We start from the raw sequence: 26,116 nt of genomic DNA on the forward strand, positions 1-26,116 counted from the left end.
TACACATGTCGTTATAACAGGCAGAATGCAACGCTGAACCACATCTTGGGAGATAGTCATCTATAGGTTGAACTTGGGGGATAAATCGAACCTTTCTAGCAAGGATATCCACACAGGCGGGTTTGTCAGGCGCTGGCACCGTTCAAGTTCGGGGATTGTCAGCGTTCCATTTCATTTATCGGTATGGATCTTGTTACATTTTTCTTTCTCCTCATTTTACAACTTCACCTTGACATTAGTTGGCTGCAATAAAATATGCTCTCTGGTTGTTTAAACCGCTATGCCTCTGATGTGGAATAGTCAGCATAGTTAATTTGACATGGCTTCAATTTGCCGGTGGGTTGTCAGTGGTAGGAACACATGTAGTCCAGAACCAGAGAATTAGGTTAACTGGGCTACAACCTAGACATTTGACGGCAGTTGACCCAGGTTGTCTAGTTTTAATCTGGAGATCATTACAATCTCGTTAAGAGGATGCCATCTGCAGATGGTCCTCTAGTCTAGTGTCCGACCGGTGAAAGGGACAGACTGTGTGCACACGTCTCTCTTAACACAATGGAACAAATGAATGGCTCAAGAATCCTCCTGCTTCATCCGAAGTGAGCAAGATCATTTTTGCAAGATGTACATGGATGAACAGTCGGATATGGACATGTGTATTTGATATATGTAAACCGTCCACACTATTTATATCCGCACACGGGTCCGATATTCTCCTATTATGTCATAGTGTATCATGTGGCCTCGCAGGTTTACATCATGCTAGTAACGTAGGCAGCAGCAGCTCCGATCCGTGAACCGGGTTAGTACAGAGAAGGGCGTAGCGGGGGAGAAAGATAGACATGTATCATTTTACTTTGATGCATTATTTATTTATTTATTTATTGTGATCAGTAATATGTGATCATATTCTTTTTTCAGAAGTTATGGCATGCTGTGCTGTCAGGTTTGCCTTTATTGACACGCACACACACACACACACACACACACACACACACACACACACACACACACACACACACACACACACACACACACTCACATACCCTGGATGTTTTATCCGACAGTGATCTAATAAAACAAGAAGTTACAGTGTTAAATGACAAATGTTTTGGGTTGTATCAGGACATTGTTTTCAACCACATCATAACAGTAACCACAACAACAACAATATTGAACAAGCGAAGATTTTAAGGCACATATTTAGGGTTGGTCTAGGATCTTAACATAGTGACGCCCCAGTCAAGCTGCTATCGCTTTAAAACTTTTTGCGGAGTCACGCTTACCCGCAAAGTGAGTTATATAACTCTGCAGGCTGTAAACCTGGCAGGTCTCCAGCATAGGTCTCAGGGCTCTCTTGTACCGTGCGACTCACCCCCCTTTCCCACTCCACACGCACACAGACACTCACTCACTCTACTGTACTTCCCACCACTCCTCCTGCTGCCCCTTACAGCTGCCTCCCAGGCTTTAAGATGTCCTCACCCTTCCTGGCAGAATGAGCTCACTGCTGGACGATACCCCAGCCATTTCCAAAAAACTGTTTAGATTATGTTTTAATAGCGACCGTTTACTTTCCCCATCTTATCTGGACATGTTCACCTCAGCTTGAGGTCATGACCGGTCTCCTTGACTGGAAATGTTTGGTTTATTTCCCTAAACAGTGCTATGGAAACTGGGGTGGGGAGGGGGGGTGTGTGGAAATGTACTGAATTGCACTGACCAGTAAAAGTAGGCTAACATTTAACATGACACTTTCCCTTTTTTTCTCCTCCCAGATAAAACCAATACAACTATGGATCTGCACGACAAAGATATCCTTCCCAGGGAGATCCTGCCAGTTGTTGTCATCGGTAAGACTGGGGCTACACACACACATACACACACACACACTTAGCCCTGAAACGCATGCAATCAGTTTTTTGTGTCACCGTATTGCCACATTCTTGAGGATTTGGTGAAAGATCTGCTTACAGAACTAGAAACTACACTGTTATGCAACAATTGCCAGTATTATAAAGAAGGAACCGATTTTGCATCAGAGGGTTTTCTTATGGGTTTTCTGCTGAGCCAATAGTTCAAGTGTCATGAGTAAGTCAAGTCAATAAAGCAAGTGAATTTGTCAAGTTCATCACAATGACATAGCATCTTGTAACTATGTCTTGCACCCAATCCTAGTGGACCTTTATGCAGCCATAATGATTTTGTTTCTAAAAAGGTGGTTCCTGTTGACTTGATATTTCCATTAACAAAAAAGCAAAGTAGTATACAATTAACGTAATAATGCCTCTATCCAAAACCTTTGACAGCTTTTTAGGCGGTTCATTTTCAAATATCTTCAATAAGCTCATGTACATGACTCCTCCTACTAATGCTTCACACTCAACTTGTCTGAACCTGTCTCTCCACTCCAATCTCTCTCCTAGGGAATGGCCCCTCAGGGATCTGCCTGTCATACCTGCTATCAGGTTACACTCCATACCTCTCCCCTGAGGGCACTCACCCCAACGCCCTGCTGCAGGGGAAGCTGTGTGAACAGCCCCACCTGTCTCTGCTGGAGCAGGTAAGAACGACAACCCACCCTGCCTGAATTCCACAGTCACACCCTGGCTCCCAACACTTAGCCACTTGCTGTGCAGATCTGAAAGGGAATGGGATTGGAAAGATACAAGGATATAGGATGAGTTCCATCCTGCCTACTGATGAGCCAGGTGGCATTTTTGTCATATTTCTTAGGCCTCGCTGGTCACTTGACACTTGAATCAGACTTCTGTTTTCTGAACATGATGATCAGATCACAATCCGATCACAGTACGTGCCTCCACACCTGCTATTATAAATTTAAAAAACGTAAAGGTCTTCCACGTCCACAGTTCTTTCTCCCCAGGCTGTATTTAATAGGCCATTTGCGTCTAGACTGGATAGAAATCAGACTGCAAGCTCGTCCACCTTGTGTGTCTGACCACCTCACAATCAGGCCACAATGCCAACACAATGTGAACACAATGCCACTTTTGCGCGTCTAGACCTGTACAGTTGTATACGATCATCTTATTGAATGACAAAAGTGGGATTGAAGTAACAAGTCTAGACAGGGCCTTACACATTTCTAGTCCTCTCAGACCTACACTAGTGCTTGTGGGGTTGGGGTTAGTCTGGATCCTCCAGATCCTGCAGTACACATATTGTAGCTATAGCTTTTGTTTTTGACTATAGAAACGCTTTGTCTTGTGAGTATGTTTTGGAAAACATTGGAAGAACTTCAATTAAGTTGTGTTTTACTTCTGTTGTAACACTCTCATGCACATGTGTGTGCAGGACCTGGAGTACTTGTGTGAGGGACTGGAGGGGCGCTCCTCCAACCCTGTGGCAGTTCTCTTTGATTCCCTACTCCTGCCCGACAGTGACTTTGGCCTGGACCATGCCTCGCCCCTGCTGTGGCGCTCCCAGCCTGAGCGCGCCACACCACACCTGGTGCTGGGCAAAGGGCCACCAGGAGGAGCGTGGCATGTAAGTGATATGTCATCATGATATGATTGGCCAAATTGACGCCTAGTGCTCATGCTAATATAGAACTTCTTATAGATCTGAAAGGATTGGATAGATATTAGATTAGATATTAGCCAACGAAAAGCCTAGGAGTCGAGTTGGAATTGGGTTTTTGAGTTGTGTAAGACCAAAAAGGTTTGTTTTTAGTGGCCTATGTCCTTCGGTACATTTGGATAATGTACACCGGTGGATAATCATCAAGCAATCTTACCAATGTTGACGGCTAGTGAAACTACAGGTTTGCGTGCAAAGAACACCGGCATGCAAAGCAGTGAGTGACACAGACAGGGCTTGTGTGAAAATTCCTGATAACAAAGTTTTGCATGTGTACGATTTTGATCTGGTGGTTTATTGTTTGTTTGTTTGTTTTATTTTTCCTCCTCAGGCCATGGAGGGCTCTATGCTAACGCTGAGTCTGGCTAACTGGATGGAGCTGCCCGGTCTGAAGCTGAAGGAGTGGATGAGAGAAAAGCGCAGGTGGGTACTGACACATCGCCATTTAGACATGTCAGCCTATGATTCTAATTCAGGTCCATTCAATTCAAATGATACGTTCCTCCACGTGTAATCCAAAAAAAAACATCAGACAAGAAAAAATTTCCTTGAATCTAGTAGGTCTGCTTTACATGTATAATGGTGTGATGCAGTATGTAAATGTCTTCCGGAAAGCATTTTGAGATTGCGGAAACCCTTAAATTTGACTTGATTTGATATGTTAAAAGGAAATGTAAATCAGTCTCTATGCTGTTTCAGTGGGTTTGGTATTGGAACCAGGTTACCAGGCATATTGCTTTGCTTCAAGATAGACGCTATTGAAATTGATCACTATCTTTGTATTAATGATACACGCTATTCAATTTCATCACTGTGTCTAAGTACCAACAAGGTTGTCAGGTGGTTTTGGCTTCTAGGGGCTCTTATGTGTATTTGAAACTTAAGTGTCTGACCCGTGTCTGGATGTGTACCCTTTAGGAACGTCCGTAATGACCGCGCCACCCCAGCCGAGATCGCCTCCTACTACCAACACTATGTCAGCCAGATGGGCTTGGAGCACAGCTTCGCCTGCGGCACGACCGTCACCTCCCTGCAGCGCGTGGCCTGCGAGGCCGGGGGCCGCCCCGTCTGGAAGGTCCAGGGTCTCCAGAGAAGAGAGGCTGAAGTCCTGGAGGGTGGAGAGAATGCTCAGACCGAGGAGGTCCCGTTCACCGTGTGCGCGGACAACGTGGTGCTGGCCACGGGCACCCACGACATCCCCGCCCGCCTGGGGGTGGAGGGAGAGGGCCTCTCTTTCGTCTGCCACAGCTTCTGGGAGTTGGAGGCCGCCATCTCCCAGGGCCAGCTGGACCATACGTCGGACCCGGTGCTGGTGGTGGGGGCGGGCCTGACGGCGGCCGACGCGGTGCTGGCCGCCCACCACCTCAACACGCCCGTGTACCACGCCTTCCGCCGCTCCGTCACTGACCCAGGCCTCATCTTCAACCAGCTGCCCAAGCTGCTCTACCCGGAGTACCACAAGGTCCATCAGATGATGACCCAGCAGCAGCACCGGCCGGGACAGGGCCCCCCCCCCACCATCACCATCACCACCACCCGCACCCCCACCGACAACAACGATACCCCTGCCTCCCTGTCCTCTGGCTCCTACCCTGGCTACGTCAGCTTCCCCCAGCACCGCGTGGCGGCCTTCAAGCCCGACAGGAAGATCGTGCTGGAGGCGGAGGGAGGACAGCGCACCGTGATTCAAGTGTCCATGGCGCTGGTGTTGATCGGCGCCCACCCCAACCTGTCGTTCCTTCCCGAGAACGGCCGCCCCCTCGGGCTCAACTCCCAGGAGCCAATCACGTGCCGGCGGAACCCCCTTGACGTGGACCCGTACACGTGTGAGTCGCTGACGGAGGGTGGGCTGTACGCCATGGGCCCCCTTGTAGGGGAGAACTTTGTCCGCTTCCTCAAGGGGGGTGCGTTAGCCATCGCTAGCGATCTAGCCAAGAGGCAGCGGGGGGCCAAGGAGGGAGATATCACCTCTGCTAGGGGTGTTGTTGGACAGACAGAGTCTGCGTGTATCCTGGACCCATAGGGGTATGGGTCACTCAGCTGGAGGTGGGACTAGACTGGACTGTTCCCAAGGCCTGTGGTATGTAGGCTGGGCTTGCACTGGACTGGACTGGACTGGACTGGACTGGACTGGACTGGACTGGACTGGACTGGACTGGACTGGACTGGGTCAGGCTGAAGACTTATGGTCAGGCTGAAGACTTATGTTCAGCCTGTGACAATGCCACCAGCAGTAGTGGATCTCCCAGGAGCCAGAAAGGCATGTGTGTCTGGGCTGCTTTCTCACCAGGCCAGCAGAGCAGGTCAGGTTGATGTGTAGCTCGTCAGATGAGGCTCCAGGGGAACAAGGGCAGAATCCAAATGTCCTTATTTGGCTCCTCGTCAACGAGTGCAAATGCCTTTACACAAATGGCCCTGGTTAATGTTTGAAATCTCAAACGTCAACGACGTGACATCCGGAGCTAAACCGATGTCAAACATGAGTGTCTTTTGTTGTGTGGGTTTTCCATTTGTAAATCAATTTTGTGTAAATCCAGTAGAAACACTAAAGTTGCCATACAACATGTTCACGTACGGGTTCTCCAAATGAGTTTAGTTTTGTGTTCTTTCATTGTATATTTTTATGGATATCCATATATTAGCCATTCTTCCATGTTAGGCCCTACTGTATGTTTTTGTACAATGCTATTCTTTCCCATAGCAGCAATAGACTTACGACTTGTATCTCTTCACTAAAGAGAAACTCAAGTTTGCCAAGCAGAGTAATTGTGTTGTATCATTCCTGATACTTGAATGTCTCAATTTAATGTTGAAACCTGTTGGACCTAAGATTTGCCGTTATTCGTTAAGATGTAAATATTTTAAAATAATTTTGTGTAGCACTGGTTTGGTTCTGTTTTATTTTGTTTTTAATCTCACCGAAATGTTCAATGAGGGTTATTCCCTTTATGTATTTAAAGTAAACTTGAAAAGTCAAATGTTTTAAAGAAAACAGTGCAACTTATGACCATGTTCAGGCTCAGTATGAGACATTATTCATGCAGTCAATGTTTTAAGACTGATCTACCTATCTACTGATCTACCTATCTACTTGTCATCTGGATATGCTTGTCATTTTGCGCTTTGTTTCCTCTTGTACATGTTTGACCAGATGGTGCCTTGGCCAATTGCATACACGGACCTACTGTTACGGCCCCCAGAAACATTTGATATAGAGCCAGTGCCTTGAGACACATATTATACAATAGCACAACACTGTAGCCTATTTTCAAGAACTGGAAACTGATAATATCCATACTAACCACTAGGGGGCCATCTCAAGCCCGTGACATGGTCTCTAATGAACATTATAACCTGTGTTAATTCTAAAAGTTGCACAAACAACTATAAATCATTACCTTGCCATAACACAGTTTCATATAGTAACACACATACTTTGAGTAACACATGTACTATGAGATATGATGATAGCCAACCGAACAACAACTTTTTAATCTGTTTGAGTTCATGGAGCGTTAACGGAAAGTGGTAAAATAAAAATATCCCAGCAGCTTGCAGTTTGAGTGCATCACAGATTTGGCTAGCTAAGCTAGTAAAGGCTCCGGTAGCACTTGCTGCACAAAGCATTTGGACCAATGGACCCATCAGCCTTTTCCATGCCAGATCTATTGTATTTAAAACGTTTACTTATTTTAAAGAGTTTTTTTTTTAAGATTCCCATTCGCATTCACATAGTCTCAGATCAAACATATAGACCTGAGGTAGTATTTTTCACAGCATTGTTTTTCCTGTGAGCCCTCATATCCTACCTGAGTTACTCCTATCCTACCTGAGTTCTGCGTTTGAAAAAATGTTTATGTTCTTAAAATTGCCACCTTAAAATGATGATTTAGATTGCTATCATAAATTGATATGTGCACTACAAATTCAGTCTTTCTATGGATTGTTTATTAAATACACTGTTTTCATCAAACCGGTTGTCATTTGGCTTGACTCTTTTTTCCACTCCCTTTAACCATGTACAACCAATTCACAATATAGTTTCGCTTGCCATATTATGGGTACAGACACATTTATCCTTAGACACATTGCCTGTGTGAAGTCTTTTCGGTTTAACCTTTCTCATATGTTCGTCATCCCCCCTTATAGTGTTCGCGGCCAATTTGGCCAGTCTGTTTTAACTGCTCTTATAGTCACACAAAAAACATAAATCATCACCAAATTTAGTTTAACACCTTTTTAAGCTGTGAAACAATGTCTTCGGCTAGTGGTTAACATAAGTAACTGCAGTGAATATACAAAGAACAGACACTGAAAATGTATTTCTACATTTCTATGTATTTTTTCCTATTGTATGTATGTATTTTTACATTTCATTTCCCATGCATTTCCTATGGCGGTCATTTTAGACCTAGAACACCACAGGTGTGACAAAGTTGACTAAACCACTCAAAATTCCATGAAAGTGGTGGTCAGTTGCCTAGTGTGGAGGAAAACATTTGGTCTTGAGGCAATCAGATGAAAAACACAATATTTATGATTTAGGAAAAGTTGTCAATCAGTCAGATTTGACCCGAACACTACAGGAAGGTTAAACATGCCATTCATAGTATCTGCCACCAGGTGGCAGCACATTTATACCATTCATGTAGCAACAGGTTTGCATACACATAAGGTGAACAGTATGAGGCCTGTTATGAAACTATTCTCCTTTTCATACAAGAAAATGGTAGTCATGTTTACATTGCTCTACTCAGGAAGGAACTTCAGTGTGAGCAAACATACCCTGACCATGGTTTACAGATCACTGATTGAGAGCATTCTCACTTTCAACATGGTCTCTCATGGTACAGTAACCTCTCAGTCAAGTGCAAAGGCACAGATCAGGCCGGCAAAGTTGTTGGCAACAATCAGCCACAACCGCAAGGCTTTTACTCAGACCATCACAAAGAAGGCAATCCAGGTTTTCAGTGACTACTCATCCCCTCCATCCATCATTCCACATGTTACCATCAGAGCAGAGACTAAAAACACCACTAGCCTGCAAAAACTGTTATAAGAGACTATTCATCTCCTCTGCTGTAACCATCCTCAATAACAGCCTGTTGAAATAATCCGTTTTTTCTAATATCTCTATTTTATATATCTTGTGTGTTGTACAGTATGCTATGTTTTGCTTCTCTGTTTTTACTCTTCTGGTGCCAGTGTGCCAAAGGAACATTTTTAATTTAAATGGACAATAACTTTTCTAATCTTATTTCTTGGTGGTAAACTGACTAAGAGAGATAATATGCCAAATTGAGTCTTAGAGGCCAAACTGTAGAGCATTTCCATGCATTTCCAAAAGCATATATTCAGTCATTGCATTATTTGTATGTTGCTCTTATCAACAATACAGTAGGTAGCCTTGGAATGAACATCTCATTATTTACTCAGAAACCCCCCCAGGTCATTTCTTCTCTGTTTTTCACCAATGCCTCAAGATATTGTATATGTTTTGGATCCTGTACATTACAGTATCAACAGGCAGTTTGTCTCCATAGTATTGAGCCAGATCATCCAAGCTAAGCCATGAATATGATTAAGAAAGGTGACAGACAGACAGACAGACAGACAGACAGACAGACAGACACACAGACAGACACACACACACACACACACACACACACACACACACACACACACAGGGCTGTAGCTACCACTAGAGGTGTGTCCTTGTGCGTACCAGTGGAGGTGCGTCCCTTGTCTCTCTCCCTCTCTGTCTACCCAGCTCTGCCCTATTTGCAAGACCAGTGGAGGTGCAAATACAGGCAGAACTGGGGCATGACCTCTGTAAAAAATAGCCTGGCTTGAGGTTACAATGACTAAAGTTACATTCTATACATTCTATACATTCACATACAGAATTTAAATAGAACATCAAGGATTTCTCATGGAATTTCCATGTAACAATTGACGATGATGTATCAAACACAGCTGGGATTCTAAAATCCAGTTCCACATGACATTCATTTCCTTTGTTCATTACCATTCATTCATTGTCTATTGTATAGACCTAGCTTCTGTCATAATATCATATTAATTAGATAATATTTGTTTTTTTCCAGCACCCAGTCTTTTTGTTTTAGTATGCCTAGTTTTTCAATGGCCTCTTTTTATGTTGGGGATCTCCACCAGGATGTCACCGAGGCAATGTCGCATGAGAAATTCAGCCCTGTCAACCTTTCAACAGCAAGCTGATGCTGAGCACCGTCCTGGACACTATGAACTTTGATGTTGTCCAAGGAAGACCTGTGCACATCATGTGGTCTCAGTGTGACCCTTCTCTGAGGAAGATCTGGGGAGACTGAATGGTATGTTATTCAATGTAAGAAAAATCATCACGTTAAATCTAAGATTAAAGAACGAGAAGCTGAACTTGGAGCCAGGGCCAGAGAGTTCCCTAACGTAAATGTAAAAAACTTTGGGGAAGATATGGATGACGAATGTCTGAAAGAGAAGTTTGCAAATATGGACCAGACCTGAGCATCTGGGTCATGACTGATGACAGTGGTAAATCCAGGGGTTACGGCTTTGTCAGCTTGGAAAGACATGAGGATGTCCAGAAGGCTGTTAATGACATGAATGGAAAGGTGAGAAGAAAAGAAAGAAAGGAGAGCTCCAGTTTGACCTCAGCTTTACTGATTTTGTGCCACTTGTAAAGCCCTGTAACAACTGTGCAATAACACTGAATAATGTAATAACTTTTCATAATGTAATAACGTTTACATTTATAATCTAGTAAAACCTGATAATGTAATAACTTGCCAGATAATGTAATAAACTGGTTAAATGGAATATGGAATAACGTTATTACGTTTTTTTGTTGAGTAAAACTTGAACAATGTAATAACTTATTCCTGTTGTTTGCAAACATTGGAGTGAAACAGCCTTATATTTTGGGTTATGATGGGGTAAGACAGTTGTATTAAGATCATGAGGCTTCTGTAAGTACTATACGTCATAAATGTGGCTATATGCCATAAATGTGTATATCCAAAATGGCTTCATGAATTACAGATGTGGCTTTAAAATGTATTTTTGAGTTCTGAAGATACAATACGGAAATGTGATTCTTTATATCAAATTTAGGCTTGAATGTTGACAGTATGGTTCATGTTATATATAATGTTAATCAATTTATTATTAATTAGACCACACAGTCCTTCGTCCTAAGTCTATTTGCAAAATAAGCTTTTGCTCATGGATATGTGAAGGTGTGTATGCCCAATCAGGAAATGCATTGACTATATTTCTGTCTATTTAGAGGACCCATCTAGCTTAAGAGCTCCTCCATAGGTCAAAAGTAACATATAATCACTTTAAGATTCCAAAGGTACCCTAACCTTTACCTATCCATGGCCTTAAAACTTCCTTAAACCTAATAATTAGCGATATAATGCTGAATGGATAGGCATAGAAGGGCTAGTGTGAAGAGAGCACACTACTATGAAATATGGACAAAACAATGTGCGATGTTGCTGCAGCATGGAGTGACAACTAAAGCCTGCACTCAGAAGTTCTCCAGAACCACGACTGTAGACTGGATAAGACTAGTGTAGTTATTCTGTTTTCAGAGCTTGCCAACTAGGCACTGTTAGCATGGCACGAACATTGGAATTATTACTTACAAATAATGTATGTTTGTACTCTTACTGGCTACTCACAAGTAATACCAGAGCTGCCTCAACCGATTATGCCCTCCCCCCACCACACCAGCATGTGACACTTAAAATGAAGACAATGATTTTGGTAAGATGAAGGGCAGCATCGTGGCCACAAAGCCCCTGTACGTGACCCTGGCACAGCGAAAGGAGGAGCGCAAGTCACAACCAGTGCATGCAGATAATGGCCAGTGTCTGTGCCATGCCCAATCCAGTCATCGACGCCTATCAACCTGCTCCACCATCTGGATACTTGGTGGCTGCCATTCAACAGGCCCAAACCATGCTGCTTACCACTCTACCACCAGCTGGATCAGCTGACATCCACTTCTCGCTGGGCCAACAAGAGTGCGAGACCTCAGCACTTCCACAACATGCTCAACACCATGTGTCCATCGGCTCCGAGCCCTCAGGCCTTTAACGTTATGAAGCTCACACCCTCTCAGGTGCCCGGTATGATGACCTCGGTCGCTGTGCTGCAGACCCACTGGGCTATGGAGACTTCACAAAAATCTGGCCCCATCTCAGCCTGAGTGGCTAAGACGAGGAATGGAGAATCGGACTTCACCAATAAAAAATATCTTAACATTAAAGAACACAATACATGATTCACTCTGCTATGTCTCGAAAAAGGTGAGCTGGACATTGGTGGTAAAAGTAAATGATGGAACTTTTATTTGAAAATAAGAACAAATGGAAATTGAGGTTTGAAAAATATGGACATGAAATGTATTCCCGTTTTACATCCTTTTATTGTGTCAGTGATCACAATGTCAGCTGTTATGCACAAAGACTGTACAATTTGGAAAGTAATGTTGAAAATCGATAAATACTTCAGTTGTCCTTGATGTAGTTCAGAATGCACCATAATGCAGTTTTTAGCTGTTGAGATAGAAAAAAAAGGATTCCTCCTGAACTCCTACGTAACCCCTTGGGAAAAATGTTTGACCCTGGCTACGGCCCTGCACACACACACACTCACACACGCACACACACAGGCACACGCACACACACACACACACACACACACACACACACACACACACACACACACACACACACACACAGCTCAGACCCATAGCATAAAACTAGACCACCACTAGAGGGGTATGTAGCTCAGGCTGCCACATGTTCATGAACTGGGTTCCCTATCTTGATTTACTGTTGTTATTGTGCTACTGTTGCTAGGAGACAGCAGATTTGAGGGATGATTATCTGATTACAATGTTACCTGGCCAGGGGTGGTAGGTGTGGTGGTAGATGACGATTAAGATGAGAGATATCATGGGATTGAACATGGCACATACTTGTACATTTAAATACATTTTGAAGGGACTTGTTTTGATTTAGATAAAGCCACTTTTTCATCTTGATGCACCCTGTATTTGAATGAAGAACACGTTACCAGTTGAGAGATTAGGCTACATCAACAGTCAATGGCCAGGTTTGAAATAGAGGTCTAGGATCAGGTGTCCTTATCCCCCACTCCTGACCTTTAGGGAATGAAAAAAAACATCTGACATGGTTAGCCTATGTGGAACTAACTTCTAGGCTGGAGTCAATTTATTCTCAAGAAAGAGAATAGGGTAAATTAAATGTCATCTTAATCATAGTATGTGAATTACGTTTAATTTAATTTCCTCAGTGGACTTCACATTTCCCGTGTATGGATGTATTTCGAAGGGGCTGTCATTTTGAAGAGTCATTAACTTTACGATATCCAAAAGAGGGAGACGACACAGTGGGAGTCCCATGCTCCGCCCAAGGACAGTCGAAAGAGGGAATCTGGAGCCCTAGCAGCCTCCTAGCCTAGCCACATACGCTAGCAACTTCAATGTGCGGATTCCCATTGAATAATTGTTTTGCTGTGAAGGCTGGATGAAAGCGTATGCCACTAAACTGCAAATCAGCTGAAACCACATAGGAATACGGAGGATAGGATCGGCTCTAACAGAATAATTTTCACTGGATTATGGGGAACAGCGGTAGGCTTTATTTTAGCTAGGTTACCAAATTTCGCCGCTCAATCTATTGAAGGACTAGTGCCAGCCAGCCGCGCGTTAGTCACACAGGTATCGTCTGGAGCTAGCCAGTTGCCTTGCCTTGACTGTGTGTGTGTTGAACGCATTGGTCTGGATACATTTGCTAGTTAAAGGCAAGTTAATTCGGCGGAATTCCCACTCTAAATTGAACCATGCCTGGTTTTCTCCAAGAAGGTGTATCAAGTTGGCTGGCTAGTGTTAGTTAGCTAGCTAGCTGGCTTGTTACTGAGGAGTACAATTCTTCCACGTATTGCCCCCCCCCCAACCCCCCCGGATTTTCCTTTTAGTTTGCTATATTTTGTCTATTTTTAGATTTATGCGCGTAAATTATTTTGTAAACTATAACCAATTGATATTTTCCACAAATACCGTTGATAGATATATCTACCGGTAGTTAAATAACTTCGAAGTCTGTGTCGGTCAGCAGTAGTATTTAGTTTTTCGTCGACTTGGAAAAATGGATGCGGGTATTGAAAAGGAATGCAGCGCTCTGGGAGGGCTCTTCCAGATCATCATGAACGACATGAAGGTAAGCGCTACAGCCAACTGGCTGTACAACTGGCCCACACTTATCCTGACAGAACTAACCACACATAAAGAGATCATGCTTGCTAATTAGCGACCTGCAATAAATGAACCGTAGTAAAAGTTTTGTCTCAGACAGGACAATCCAATACTTGTCAGTTGACGGGGGTGGGTTGCTACTAGGACGAATGAGGTGGTTTGCAACAAAATAAACACATCATCTTCTGGTGTACTTGGCTACCAATAATCTGCATGTGTTGTATTCAGAAGATAGATCTGACTACAAGCTATGGATAGGTCTATTATTCATTTGCTAGGTTGGCTGCTTGTAAGTGGATGGAGGAATAGAAAGTCGATTTCCCTCTTTAGCTATAGTATCTCAAAAGCCATCTCGAGTCATACAATACACGTGTGAAAGGTCGCACCTTGGCTCTGACATGTTCCCATTCGATTTATGTGCTAATGCACATTCATTCATTGCGCACAGGTGAAAAGGAAATGAGTCATTGTGAAATGCGGGAAGTCACCCATTTCTTGGTAAACACTATTTAGAGAATACGAATTCATTGGGAAATGTATGGAGCAATATTGTGTCCAGCCCCTATCCAGATGCATAGATATACTAGTGAGTCTGCCCTACAGGGCCCTATCACATAGCAATGTGTTTTTCTGTTACGAATAAGCATAGTTAAAACCATGAAATTCGTTGTTGTTTTGTGATGCCACCAGATGGTGATTTTGCCTGGAACGCACACGGAATCCCTGCTCCGTTTACTACTACTGTGATTGTTTCACTTCATAATGTTGAAAAGGTGCATGTATGTCATTCAAATGGGGATTTTAAGATCTCGCCAGATCTTCTGACACTTTTCCTTTTTAGTATGTCTAGCTCACAACTCACATCGGAGAGTCTCCACTGTATTCGCAGCCAAGACGAGTGACTGACTGCAAATAGTGTTCCACCTCACAAGTACCCTCTGTGGAAAATCCGTCCACCCATTTAGAGTCAAAACAGTGCCCATGTCGGAAAAGGGTCATTTTGAAGTGTGTGTGTGTGTGTGTATTCTCTTCTTTACATAAAGCCATTGCATGAAATAACCTATTCTCAGCATTTGGCAATGGTGAGCATTGAGCCGCTTTGTTAAACTGCCTCCTCAGCTTTTTGTGAGATTACACCCTGCAATTTGGAGTACTGAGTTGTTGTAATAAGCAAAAGAACCAGAGCGTAGGAGACCATTGTTCTGGTTCAGATGGTAATGAGCTCCTAACCACAGGAAGAGTGCTTACACACAGCTCAACATCCTATCTTTGATCAAAGTGGTATGAATGTATGAGTTTGTACAATGCACACTTTCATGATCCCTAGCAAAACTATTTTTTGCTCATTGATGAATTGGTCTCTACAGCAATCCCAGAGGAGAGCCTCCGTAGTGTTGATAGACCGTCAGTCATTTGAGAGTCCATTGGTGTCTGTGAGCTGTTCCCTGCGTCTAGCAGGGAATCTCCCCCCATTTTCAGTGCCCTTTTCCACTGTGCTTTCCACCCGATATCAGTGTTTATAGCCCATACCCTGTCTCAGGATTGATGACCCGATCAAGTCTTCTGATGGAGAATGGTGTGCTTGTTTGTGTGCCTGAGTGTGTGGAAGAGGTAAAGAGAAAAGAGAGGGAGAGGAAAGGAGGGGTGGGTGTGTTTCTCTACATTGTGTGCTGGCTGCAGAGGCAAGAAAGCAAAATGTAGCCTATACAAAACATATAGCCTATATCCTACAAATATTAAAAACATATAGCCTATATCCTACAAATATCCAAAACATATAGCCTATATCCTACAAAGATCCAAAACATATAGCCTATATCCTACAAAGATCCAAAACATATAGCCTATAGCCTACAAATATACAAAACATATAGCCTATATACTACAAATATCCGAAACATATAGCCTATATACTACAAATATACAAAACATATAGCCTATATCCTACAAATATACAAAAGATTCAGTCAGTATGTAGCTCAGATCATACTGTAGGCTACAGTCATACAGTATGAGTAGGCTATGCAACTGGCTCTGCTAGTGAGATTTTGCCATTGGCAACCGTCATTGGCAGGGGGAAGTGGCACAGTGGCAGCAGCACCCAGCAAATTGCCAGCATGGTCGAGTACCACCCCCATCCCCCAGCAAATTGCCACCATGGTCGAGTACCACCCCCACCACCCAGCAAATTGCCAGCATGGTCGAGTACCACCCCCACCACCCAGCAAATTGCCAGCATGGTCGAGTACCACCCCCACCACCCAGCAAATTGCCAGCATGGCACATACCACCAGGGCACCCCCACCAGCTGGCGCTGTATTCCCCACACATTCATATTCAGTCGATGTATGCATCATTAGGACTCCCTCTCATTCAGAGTAAGATGTTATTGTGCGTGCTGGAAGTAGCCTAACTTTAATGTTAAACTGAGGGGGCTTCTATTTCTAGCACCACCAGGAAGGAGAGAGAGGGTGGTGGTGTCGTATGTCTTACGAGGGTCAACGTATCGACGAGTAGACGTGCTGTTTGTTGCTGTGTCTGTAGAATGTCCCGAGAATGGCAATAAGGTCAGCTCGAGGTCCAATCAGGGAACCTTCCGTTATATCTCAACAGCCATTGATACTGTCTCCCGTCTCCTTCTCCTTTGGGGTCTTGGAGATGGCTGTGTCCCTGTTCTAAGCTGAGTCTCTCTTCATAGCCTTTCCTGATAACGGAGAAACCTAGAGATGCGAATGCTTATTGATTTCTGCCTCCTCTATATTGGGAATGGCATTAGCCTGCAACACTCCTTGCCTAGCAAGGCACATTCCTTCAGTTTTTTTCTACCCCCATCTGTCATGTGTAAATAGTGCAACCAGTGTGTACACGTTTGCTCATGCATCCCGTTCTGAAGGTGATCTCGCTTAAGACGGGAGTTGGTGGAGGAATCTGGGATGCTGCAACGTCATGTTTACATATACAGTACAACAATAGTATAACACACAGTTCTGTAAGCACACTGACAGCCACATATGTCTTTATTTGTTTTTAATCACCAAAAAAAATGAATACAGTTGTTTCAGTAGATTCAATCTGTAGACCCAGTATGTTATCATGCTATTACTCAGTCTTCCCTTATTCCCGGTTGTGACCTCAATCTCATATAGCTCATAAAGACAAGTCCATCAGGGTGTTTATCTAAAGCAGGTTGTCCCTACTGGTGAATAATGAAATGGACTGCTGAGCTGACCAGAAGCCAAAGCTGCAGTGGGGATCACCGTGTGACGAACCTTCCTCCATGCCCTTGGGCAATCGCAGCAGAAGGCTCTGTCCAGCCGTGCCATGACGTGGAAGTTTAAATGTCATCTGCGCGTCACCTTCTGAAGAAGAGATCTCTGCTTGCTCACTGGGCCTGTGGTAACAGCGTACGCTAGGCAGCTGATAGCACTGGACACAAGTGTAGCCTAGACTGGGCAGAGAGCCACTTAGAATGCAGCCTGAGGGCAAAACCTCTCATTTTGACAGAGTACACACATTGAAAGAGCTGGGCAAAACACACATCCTGGCAGAGAAAAGAAGTGTTGTCTGCTCTCTGACAGTTTACTGTCCCCAAAAAGGTCAAAGGCTTAAAATGTTGTAGCTAGCGTTCAGCATAATCAATAACTTTGTTAGGAGCAGCAAACGAAGCCTCTTTGCATTTACATTTACATTTAGGGCATTTAGCAGACGCCTTTATCCAAAGCGACTTACAACAAATACATTTGTTTAAGGAAGTGAATCATCTATCCAACAGTCATCATAAGACAAAGTAATCAATGCTCACACCAGGTCGTAATGCCAGAAGCCTTTTTTTTTTATTAACAGGAGAGAACTTGTACAGGGGGGTAGTGAGGGTGAAGAGGTCTTTAAGAGGGACTGCTAAGATGTAGCCTGAAGAGATGGGTTTTCAATCTGCGGCGGAAGATCGGTAGTGACTGCAGTCCTGACAGGAGTTGGTTAGCTTACCTTCTCCTCCACCCCCCCCCCCCCCAACCACTACCACACCCTTGTGTTCTCTCCATAACCACAACTACACACCACACCAGACCTGATCTGTATGTGATGGTTGTATAAAGTATCTGCAGTGTTTTTGTATGTTAGCGGGGAGTTGAATAACTTTATTACACTATACACTAGGCCTGTATTGAACTTTAGGCTACATTATTTAGCAAGAAATGAATTTGTGAGGAAATCTGTTGTCTTTAGAACCTCCTGATTGCCTGGTTCAACTTGCGAATAGGTGATGTTACATTGGGACACTAAACATGCCTTAGTTTCAATGCAACGATAGATGCTGATGCAGTAGATTCAAATGTCACTAGCTCAGGGGCTGCCGTGATTTAAATGCTGATTTTGTTATTGTTGGGTTGTTGTACCCCATCATGCATACCCGTTCTACTGCTGATGGGTAAGACATACTGTGGACCAAGGTTAAACCTAATCCTGGACCACAAAGCACTTCCAATGGAGGTGCCTGCTATTGAACATGGCCTTTAGTCTAGCGATAGACTTAATGTTTGTCAGTTAAACTAGCCCTAACTAACGCAGTTCTGTATTTTACAGTGCGTCTCTGCATTCCGAGCCAGTGTGTCTCTCCAAACACAGGAAACTAAATGTAATGCGGACCTGTGAGGAAGCTAGAGGAGGATGAGTAAAGCTTTAGTCATAGTTTTATTGTGATTCCTGGCAATAGGGTGTGCTTGCCGCCACAGCTCACTGCTATTGGATGCAGGCAACACTAGGAAAGAGTAAGTCAGGTGTTTACAACCATACCGCTCAACTGATATCCACACCTATTCACCTGATGCAGCGTAAGCCACTCCTTGTGTAGGAAATCCCTCCTGAGCACTGCTGCTGTGTCATTTACAGAGGCGAGGAGATAACCAAAGTGAAAGCGTGAAGGCAGGCTATCACTGCGGTGTCATTACACAAGCATGGAATCTGGGAGCGGCCATGACAGGGGCCAAACCCTGGAGATAGAGAGAATTGCCTGAGGAGGGCAGAGAGGGCTGGGTTTATCAGCTCTCAGGTGTTGGCTCAGGACACAGTACGGGTCACTGGAGTTCAATAGGTTTACAGTAGGTGTTTCAATAACCCCCCCCCCCCCCCCCCCCCCCCCCTCAACCACAGAACAGCCTTGTGGAAAAAACGACAGTGTTGCAGCAGCCAACTGCACCCTTTCAGGCTTGTACTAGTGGGGGGTCCACAGGTATTCATAAACCTGTTGGGGAGAGGGATGAGCGAAAAACACAAAGTCATTGCAAGGCTCTGTTCAGCACCCGTGGTTCTTGCTTATGAGGTTTCATATATTTCTGAAGCACCAGCGCAGGTTCTCCATCATCCTCGGTAACTAACGCCTGGTGTGAGAACATATCATTTGAGGTGGGTAACAATGAGCTCTGTCTACTCGGCCTTGTTAGCTTTTGATTTGTTACTGAGGCTTTTTTGTAGCTCCCCCCAGCATCCCAAGGGCCCTTGTTAGTACCAGTCCAACTGTAGAGAAGAGCTGGACCGTCTCATCTTTTTTAGTTTTGTCTTAATTATTAATCAAGGAAATGGAGTGCTGTCGGGCAGTTGTGAGCCAGGCTGACTCTCCAGTTGTTACAGCTCTGGCGGGCATGAATGAAGCACAAGCTAGCCACAGCTTGAATGAATTACCACCTGTTTGTTAGTTCGCTGTACTGTTCTCACTACGCCGCCAATGATCTGCTCTCTTTTAGGCATCACTAGTCGAATACAGATAGGAGCTAGGGAACAGGAGGGGAGGTGAGTGACATGTAAGAGGATGAGTGGCGTCACGTGTAATTCGGCAAATAGCAAGATTTTTTGCTTCTTCTCTCCCATAGCAACAACAACATGAGAGAGGTTCTCTCTGGGAGACAACCCTGATAGAAAGGCTTTCATGCAGTTTAAAGTGAAACTCTGGGGAGGGACTTCAGAAGAGCTGTCCTCACTAGGGAGAAGAAATAAGAATCAAGGAAGTGAAGCCATGAAAGCAACGTGGAAGCCTCTCCTGGGTGGATCACTCCAAGCCTTTTTACTGACACAGGAAAAGCACCCTCTTCTGTACATATCATTGGCCTTGGTTTCCTCTGAGATAGTCTGTAACTCATGATAACCCCGTGTTATAAGGCTGAGAGTGTTGAAGGGTACAAACACACACACACACACACACACACAAAGTGCCCTGCCTAAGTAATGGGAAAGGATTTTTTTGTTCTTCTTTTGGCTCTATACTGCATAGATTTGAAATCAAACAATTACTATGAGGTTAAAGTAGAGATTCATAGCTTTTATATGAGGGTATTTGTGTACATATTGGTTTCACTATTGAAATGACAACACATTTATTTAATAGTAAAGGGACAAATGGCTTGACGGGTGTTTCTGGTAAGTCAGGTGTGTTCCATCACATAATTTGGCATAAGAGAGCTGTCAAAAAAAAATCAACAGTTTGGAATCATTAAAAAGGGAGACTACCATCCGTAGAATCCATCACCAGCCAAACTACAGAGGCTTCACTGCAAGGTGCAAACCACTAGTTATCCACAGTTAGATGATCAGGTTACAGTTTGTTAAAAAGTACCTAAAAAGCCTGCAGAGGTCTGGAAAAGGGTTTTGTGGAAAGATGAGGGGAATATTATCATGTACCAGAGCGATTGGAAGTGGAAAGTTTGGAGAAAAAATGGATCTGCCGAAGATTTACAGCATACCACCTCATCGGTGAAACATAGTGGAGGGGGTGCTATGGTTTGTGCATGTATAGCTGCCACTAGAACTGGCTAATTGATGATGTAACTGCTGACGGCAGCAGCAGGATGTATTCTGAAGTGTACAGAAACATCTTGTCTGCTCGAGTACAAGCAAATGCCTCCAAATTCATTGGATAGAGCTTCATTATACAGTAAGACAATGACCCCAAACATACTGCCATAGCAACTGCAGAGTTTTTCAAGGCCAAAAAGTGGAATGTTCTTGACTGGCCAAGTCAATCTTCAGATTTAAATTGATTTGAACATGCATTTCATTTCCTGATGATAACATTTTAGGCAAAAAGATGACAACTGAAGATGGCTGTAGTACAGGCCTGGCAGAGCATCACCAGAGAATATGCCCAGTGTCTGGTGGCGTCAATGGGTCGTAGACTTCAGACAGTTATTGCAAATGATTGTTGCCTATATGCTAAACATTAGTGCTTAATTTGGACATTATATGAATCTGAAATTCATGAAATTACTTTTGGTGCCCTGAAAGAGTGAAGAGTGTTGTCATTTCTAAATGGTGAAAATGAGAATCTATGCTCTAACCTCATAGTAATTGTTTAATTTCAAATCCAATCCAGAAGAAGAACAAATGCTTCACTGTCCCATTGCTTACACAGGGTGTGTGTGTGTGTGTGTGTGTGTGTGTGTGTGTGTGTGTGTATTATTATCATCATAATAATTATCATTATCCCCCTTCATAGGATTTAATTGAAGTATACTTACTAGCCTAAATTCTGACAACCACAGGCTAAGCTCTAACATTTAAGAGAAGCCCGCCCCCGCCGCTCCACACCGTCAATCTCCTGTGATCCAGATCAGGTTTTGCAAGGTGCTGTGGCCATATCACCGGAGGTTCAGGAAACTAGATATCCTCCACTTTTGGTTGTGTGCTCTAACAATGGCGGAGAGCCTGGGGCATGGTCAAAACTGGGACCATGGATAGGAGTCTCTTGCTACTTCAAAGCCCAGGCTGGAGGCTTCAGCTCAGGGCCTAGACCAGCATTGGCTTGGTTAGCTTTGTCATAACTCAGACCAGTGTTGGCTTAGCTACCTATGCCAACAGAGCAGCCCAGACCAGCGTAGAGCTGCGGCATGGATGCATGGTCAGACTCGGGCCTGTGATTTTAGAGTACCCAGAGTCAGACCAGTGTTGGCTTGGCTAGTGTCTGGGGAATGTGTCTGCTATGCCCAATGTTTCACAGGCTAGTGCTAAACTCACATAAGTAGTGGCCATTTGAGTTGTGGAATACACACTGTTAAGAGGTAAAAGGGTAAAAAAAGGGTAAAGAAACAGTAAAAATGGGAACCTAATTCCCATTATTTGAACCCTCTGCTTGTGCATGGTAACAGGTTTTTCCATTTTGTTTTTAAAGTAATACTCAGTTGGTCTAAATGACCAAAGTCAAACAGTGTCTCTCAAACACAGCATAAGAGAGTCATCGTGTTGACAAATGAAATGGTTAATCGATAAAACAATGACACTTCTTAACCTCACCCACTTCTTTGTCAATGCAAAACAAGGATTTTTCAGTATGCATGTGTTGGGAAACCGGTTGAGAGAATTATGCAGTTAGTTTCCACAGAAGTCCCTCCTCTGATTTTTATCTGTTTTGTTTTCTCCTCTCTCTATCTCTTCAGCTGGTATAACAGAATAGATATATCATTCTTCTGCCCAAAGGACCTTAAGTTTATCCTGGAAATTAAGTGGTTGTTTTTGCCTGGGTTAGGATTGTGAAGCTTCCAAACAAATGCAAAGTGTTCCCATCATGTGACTTACGGCTTTCACTCATAAAGGCCTGTCTATTAACTTGCTTGACGATTGGTTGACTAATGGCATGAAGTGAGTTGTACTCTGAGGAGAAAGTTATTATTTTACTAGTTTGTCATTCCTTTGACTTGTCTTGTCCCCTGCTTTCATGGTGAACATAGAGTTTTCTAGGAGCTTTCCAGAACAGTCACTACCTCTGTTGAAGGACGAAGCTCCATTTGTTTTTGAATTGATGGTGGATAGAGTGACACATCACATTCCTTACAGAGACTGGAGGCACAAAACAAACACCCTCCCCTGTCTTATACCCTGGTTCCAGCCACGATGCCCTTGAACAGAGCCCTTGTTCCTCCTCTAGAGCCCTCGCACCTGAGTGGCAGAGGGGTCACATCAGGCCACTGTAAAGCCAATCAATAGATGGCTACATTTTCTATCCTCAATGAGGACATTTCTTTTGCACCATAATCAAACAAAACGCATGTGCAAGAACTCAGCGATCGATGAAACAAACTTTACACCTGGGCCATTCTAGGGGCCGCTCACTGTCGTTCCCTCCCCTCCACTGACCCTGTTTTCAACAGTCGGTCACTCGAGCAGGGCAGGATTAGGGCCATCGGATTAGGGAAGAAAAAGCAGGTGACTTTACCCTGTAATGGTAGGAAATGACTAGGCACCAGGGAGCATTGGCATTCTATTTTTAGCAGTTTTCCTATAAAGAGGTGAGCAGAGTGTAATGAGGGAAGCTCAGTGCCCTTATAAAGCAAACACAAAGTAGCCACCCATTAAAGCCAGAGAGGGGGGTAAAGGCATTCATGTGACAGAGAGAAAAGTGATGGTGGTTACTGTGCTGGGCTATCTCCTGTAGACTAATGTATTTAACTCAGATGAGGTGCGTGCTAGCTCGCAGCGGGGGTGAACAGCTTGGCTTGGCCGATAAGAAGCTAAACGTATCGAGACTTATTGTCTTAGAGGCATTATCCACTCCACACTTTACCAACACAGGCTTGGGTAAGCCAAGTGACGTTTTGCCCACTTTCTGGGGAACTCATTTTCCTTTCTTTTTTTTTCTCTTTTTTTTTTTTACCGGTGAAAAACGTGTGTAATGTGTTCGAGTCGTTTTCTCGGTAAATTCAGTGGTCAGTTTTATGGTCTGACCGTTTGGGATCATTGAAAAATGCTAGTTTCCCTGACTCAAATTAATTCTTCCCTGGACAAACAAAACATGCACAATGGAGAATCTGCAATGAAATTGTTCATTAGTCCAAGAGCAGGCTTAATTTGGTTCCCACCAGGAAACCAGCCCTAAGATTTCTTCATAATCTATTTTGACATTACCCGACAGTTGTTGCCTGTTGCCTGTGAAACTGAAGGACGCACGAGTGGTGGTCTATACTGACCTGTTCACTGTTGCAGCCTTTGACTCCCTGACCTGGCTGGTGCATTTCTCAGAATCAGTAAATGTTCTCCACATCTAATAAAACATGACAACAAAATCAAACTTGGCTCAATCATCTCAAGCAATTTAATCTCATAGGTTGCCGCTAGCATTGGATGTTTTATAGGCTATAGGCTATAGGCTAATGATTTACTACTACTGTGTAACTGTACTGATCCCTCTGTGTGTGTGCTTGTTTGCTTTGCAGGCTAGCTACCCAGCCTGGGAGGACTTTGTCACAAAAGGAGTGAAGCTGCAATCCCAGCTAAGGTAAGAGGAGCTAAACCTCGGCCTCTGCCACCCCACTTAGTCAATATCCAATGAATTAGTAAATAGGACGGGGGTGTATGTGTCAGACAAACAGAATATGATTCTAATGACCAGAACATTTAGTTTATCATGGAGTTATGAAACCCTAAAGCTAACTCACAAGATTCCTTTATGTTATGAAAGCTGTCCATAAATAAGGTTGTAAATATAAACACACAGCAACCTGCCTGTTCCCTGTTGATCTATTCTAGGACCCCCAGAGGGATATGGGGGGTCATGCTGGTGGGTCGGCCTTTATTCTGGCCTTGGCTCTGCCTCGCTGCCTCCAGGGACAGAGCTGGAAACAGGGATAATGACTCTCTCTGCGGGCCACTTTAGCCGATAACCATCGCAGTGCCCGCTACACTCATGCCCAATTAGCCCTGGCGTTAACTTAGCATACTTCCAGGGCGAACTGGAGGGCATTCAACCACTCCAGGAGCAAGCAAGTAAGCAGACAGACAGTAGTCATGAAGGGCACAAACTCATCGTGGAATGCTACCCAATGATAGGTCTTTGCTCTTCATATCAAAGAGTTCCCTTTTGGTAAGAAAAAATAGCTGATGATTGACCATGTATCGAAATCCCGCTCACCAATCGCAGTGTTCATACAGAGGCCCTCATTCCCTCAGTGTTTCAGATGGTCATTCAAAGCCACATCACCTGATACTCTGCTCCTCAGAGGCAATACCACCCGGCTCTGCAGAGAACAGTATAGAGCCCTCACAATAGAGCCATTGATGGCTCCCTGTGTGCCAAACGGTCTCCAGTTGCACTCTGTACACTGACTCCTGAGTGCGACTGTGTCCTCCATGACTCCACAGCCCGTCTGGAGCAGGCTGGGGTTAGCGGTCTAATCCCCTAACTAACATTTAGTCATGGCACACTGTATGGGAAACCTAGTAGGAAGGAGTTGGGGGGGGGGGGGTGTTGCCTGCCCAATCCACTTGTTCGTAAACTGAGCTATTTCAATTATGTGGCTACTGCCCTCTCCCTCATCTTTGTTTTTTTTTAGGTTGTGGTTACCAAGAATTCAAATGACTCAGTGGCAGTAAGCATGTGCAAAGACCCACCCCCACTTCCAGACGTTAAAGGGATAGGCCTAGGCCTACGCCTAGTTTACAACCAAAATTACAACCTTAGTTAGATGGTTCCTCACCTTGAAAGTAGTCTTTGGGCCAGGAAAGACTGTAATATATGGTTCTGATTTATTTGAATAGCCGCTACAATCTTAAACTTAAATGACTGCTAATAAAAAAACAATGACAGTAAATGGCACATTTTGAACTTATTCTCCTTCCCTCAGTCACTCCCATCGTTTTTTATTTGTTATCAGTAGCTAAAGTTAGCTGTTAAATTAACAGTGGCTATCTAGACCAGGGGTAGCCAACACCGTGCCCGCGGGCACCTGGTCATCCGCAAGGACCACGTGAGTCGCCCGCAGGACATGTTCTAAAAAGGTTGGTGACCCCTGATCTAGACCAATCTGAACTATGGATTCTGGTGTCTCCCGGCCTATAGGTTACTTTCAGGGTCAGGAAGCATTTAGTCCTGTGACCAATGTAATCAAGGTAACAGTCGACAAGAGAAGTGTCCCTCCTTTGATTTGATTTGAAACCTGATTCGGCATCAACGTATTCTTATCAGGAACATCTGTATCAAAAGCAGAAGTGGTTAATGTGGTTTTAAATAGAATCTCTCTCATTGTACTTTTTGTTTTGTTATCTTCCAGGACCACCATCATTGTCACAGGCTCTTTCCTGGATGCCTTTCAGAAGGTGGCAGATATGGCAACCGGAACCAGAGGTAAAGGCGAAGTTAAACTTTGTCATCCCTTCCCTCGTGCATACCCACAAAGCTTGTGGAAGCACATCTTCACATTTCTAGTTTGGGCACGTGTTATTTATTTT

At 44.0% G+C, this 26,116-nt stretch overlaps 2 protein-coding genes across 2 annotated transcripts in view; both read left to right on the forward strand.

Moving 5' to 3' along the window:
- On the forward strand, positions 1-7,566 carry osgn1 (oxidative stress induced growth inhibitor 1). The gene is made up of 6 exons (XM_083669145.1): positions 1-181; positions 1,779-1,853; positions 2,427-2,563; positions 3,319-3,510; positions 3,935-4,026; positions 4,522-7,566. The coding sequence occupies exons 2-6, from the start codon at positions 1,796-1,798 to the stop codon at positions 5,624-5,626; spliced, it is 1,584 nt and encodes a 527-aa protein (XP_083525271.1). The 5' UTR covers positions 1-181; positions 1,779-1,795; the 3' UTR covers positions 5,627-7,566.
- A 5,525-nt stretch (positions 7,567-13,091) lies between these two features.
- mtss1 (MTSS I-BAR domain containing 1) overlaps positions 13,092-26,116 on the forward strand; it is a 53,505-nt gene continuing 40,480 nt past the window's right edge. The window contains 3 exon segments of the mRNA XM_083668412.1: positions 13,092-13,877; positions 24,106-24,167; positions 25,939-26,012. Coding sequence (XP_083524538.1) covers positions 13,806-13,877; positions 24,106-24,167; positions 25,939-26,012 — 208 coding nt within the window. The 5' untranslated portion in view covers positions 13,092-13,805.

The sequence above is a fragment of the Argentina silus genome, assembly GCF_951799395.1.
Source record: "Argentina silus genome assembly, chromosome: 4".
In the NCBI taxonomy this organism is placed as follows: Eukaryota; Metazoa; Chordata; class Actinopteri; order Argentiniformes; family Argentinidae; genus Argentina; species Argentina silus.

What these genes read in the sequence shown, in the direction of transcription:
- osgn1 (XM_083669145.1), top strand. Translation starts at nt 1,796, where the DNA reads ATGGATCTGCACGACAAAGATATCCTTCCCAGGGAGATCCTGCCAGTT. An exon ending in CCTGCCAGTTGTTGTCATCG is followed by an intron (nt 1,854 to 2,426) that starts GTAAGACTGGGG and finishes TCTCTCTCCTAG; the next exon opens with GGAATGGCCCCTCAGGGATC. An exon ending in CACCAGGAGGAGCGTGGCAT is followed by an intron (nt 3,511 to 3,934) that starts GTAAGTGATATG and finishes TTTCCTCCTCAG; the next exon opens with GCCATGGAGGGCTCTATGCT.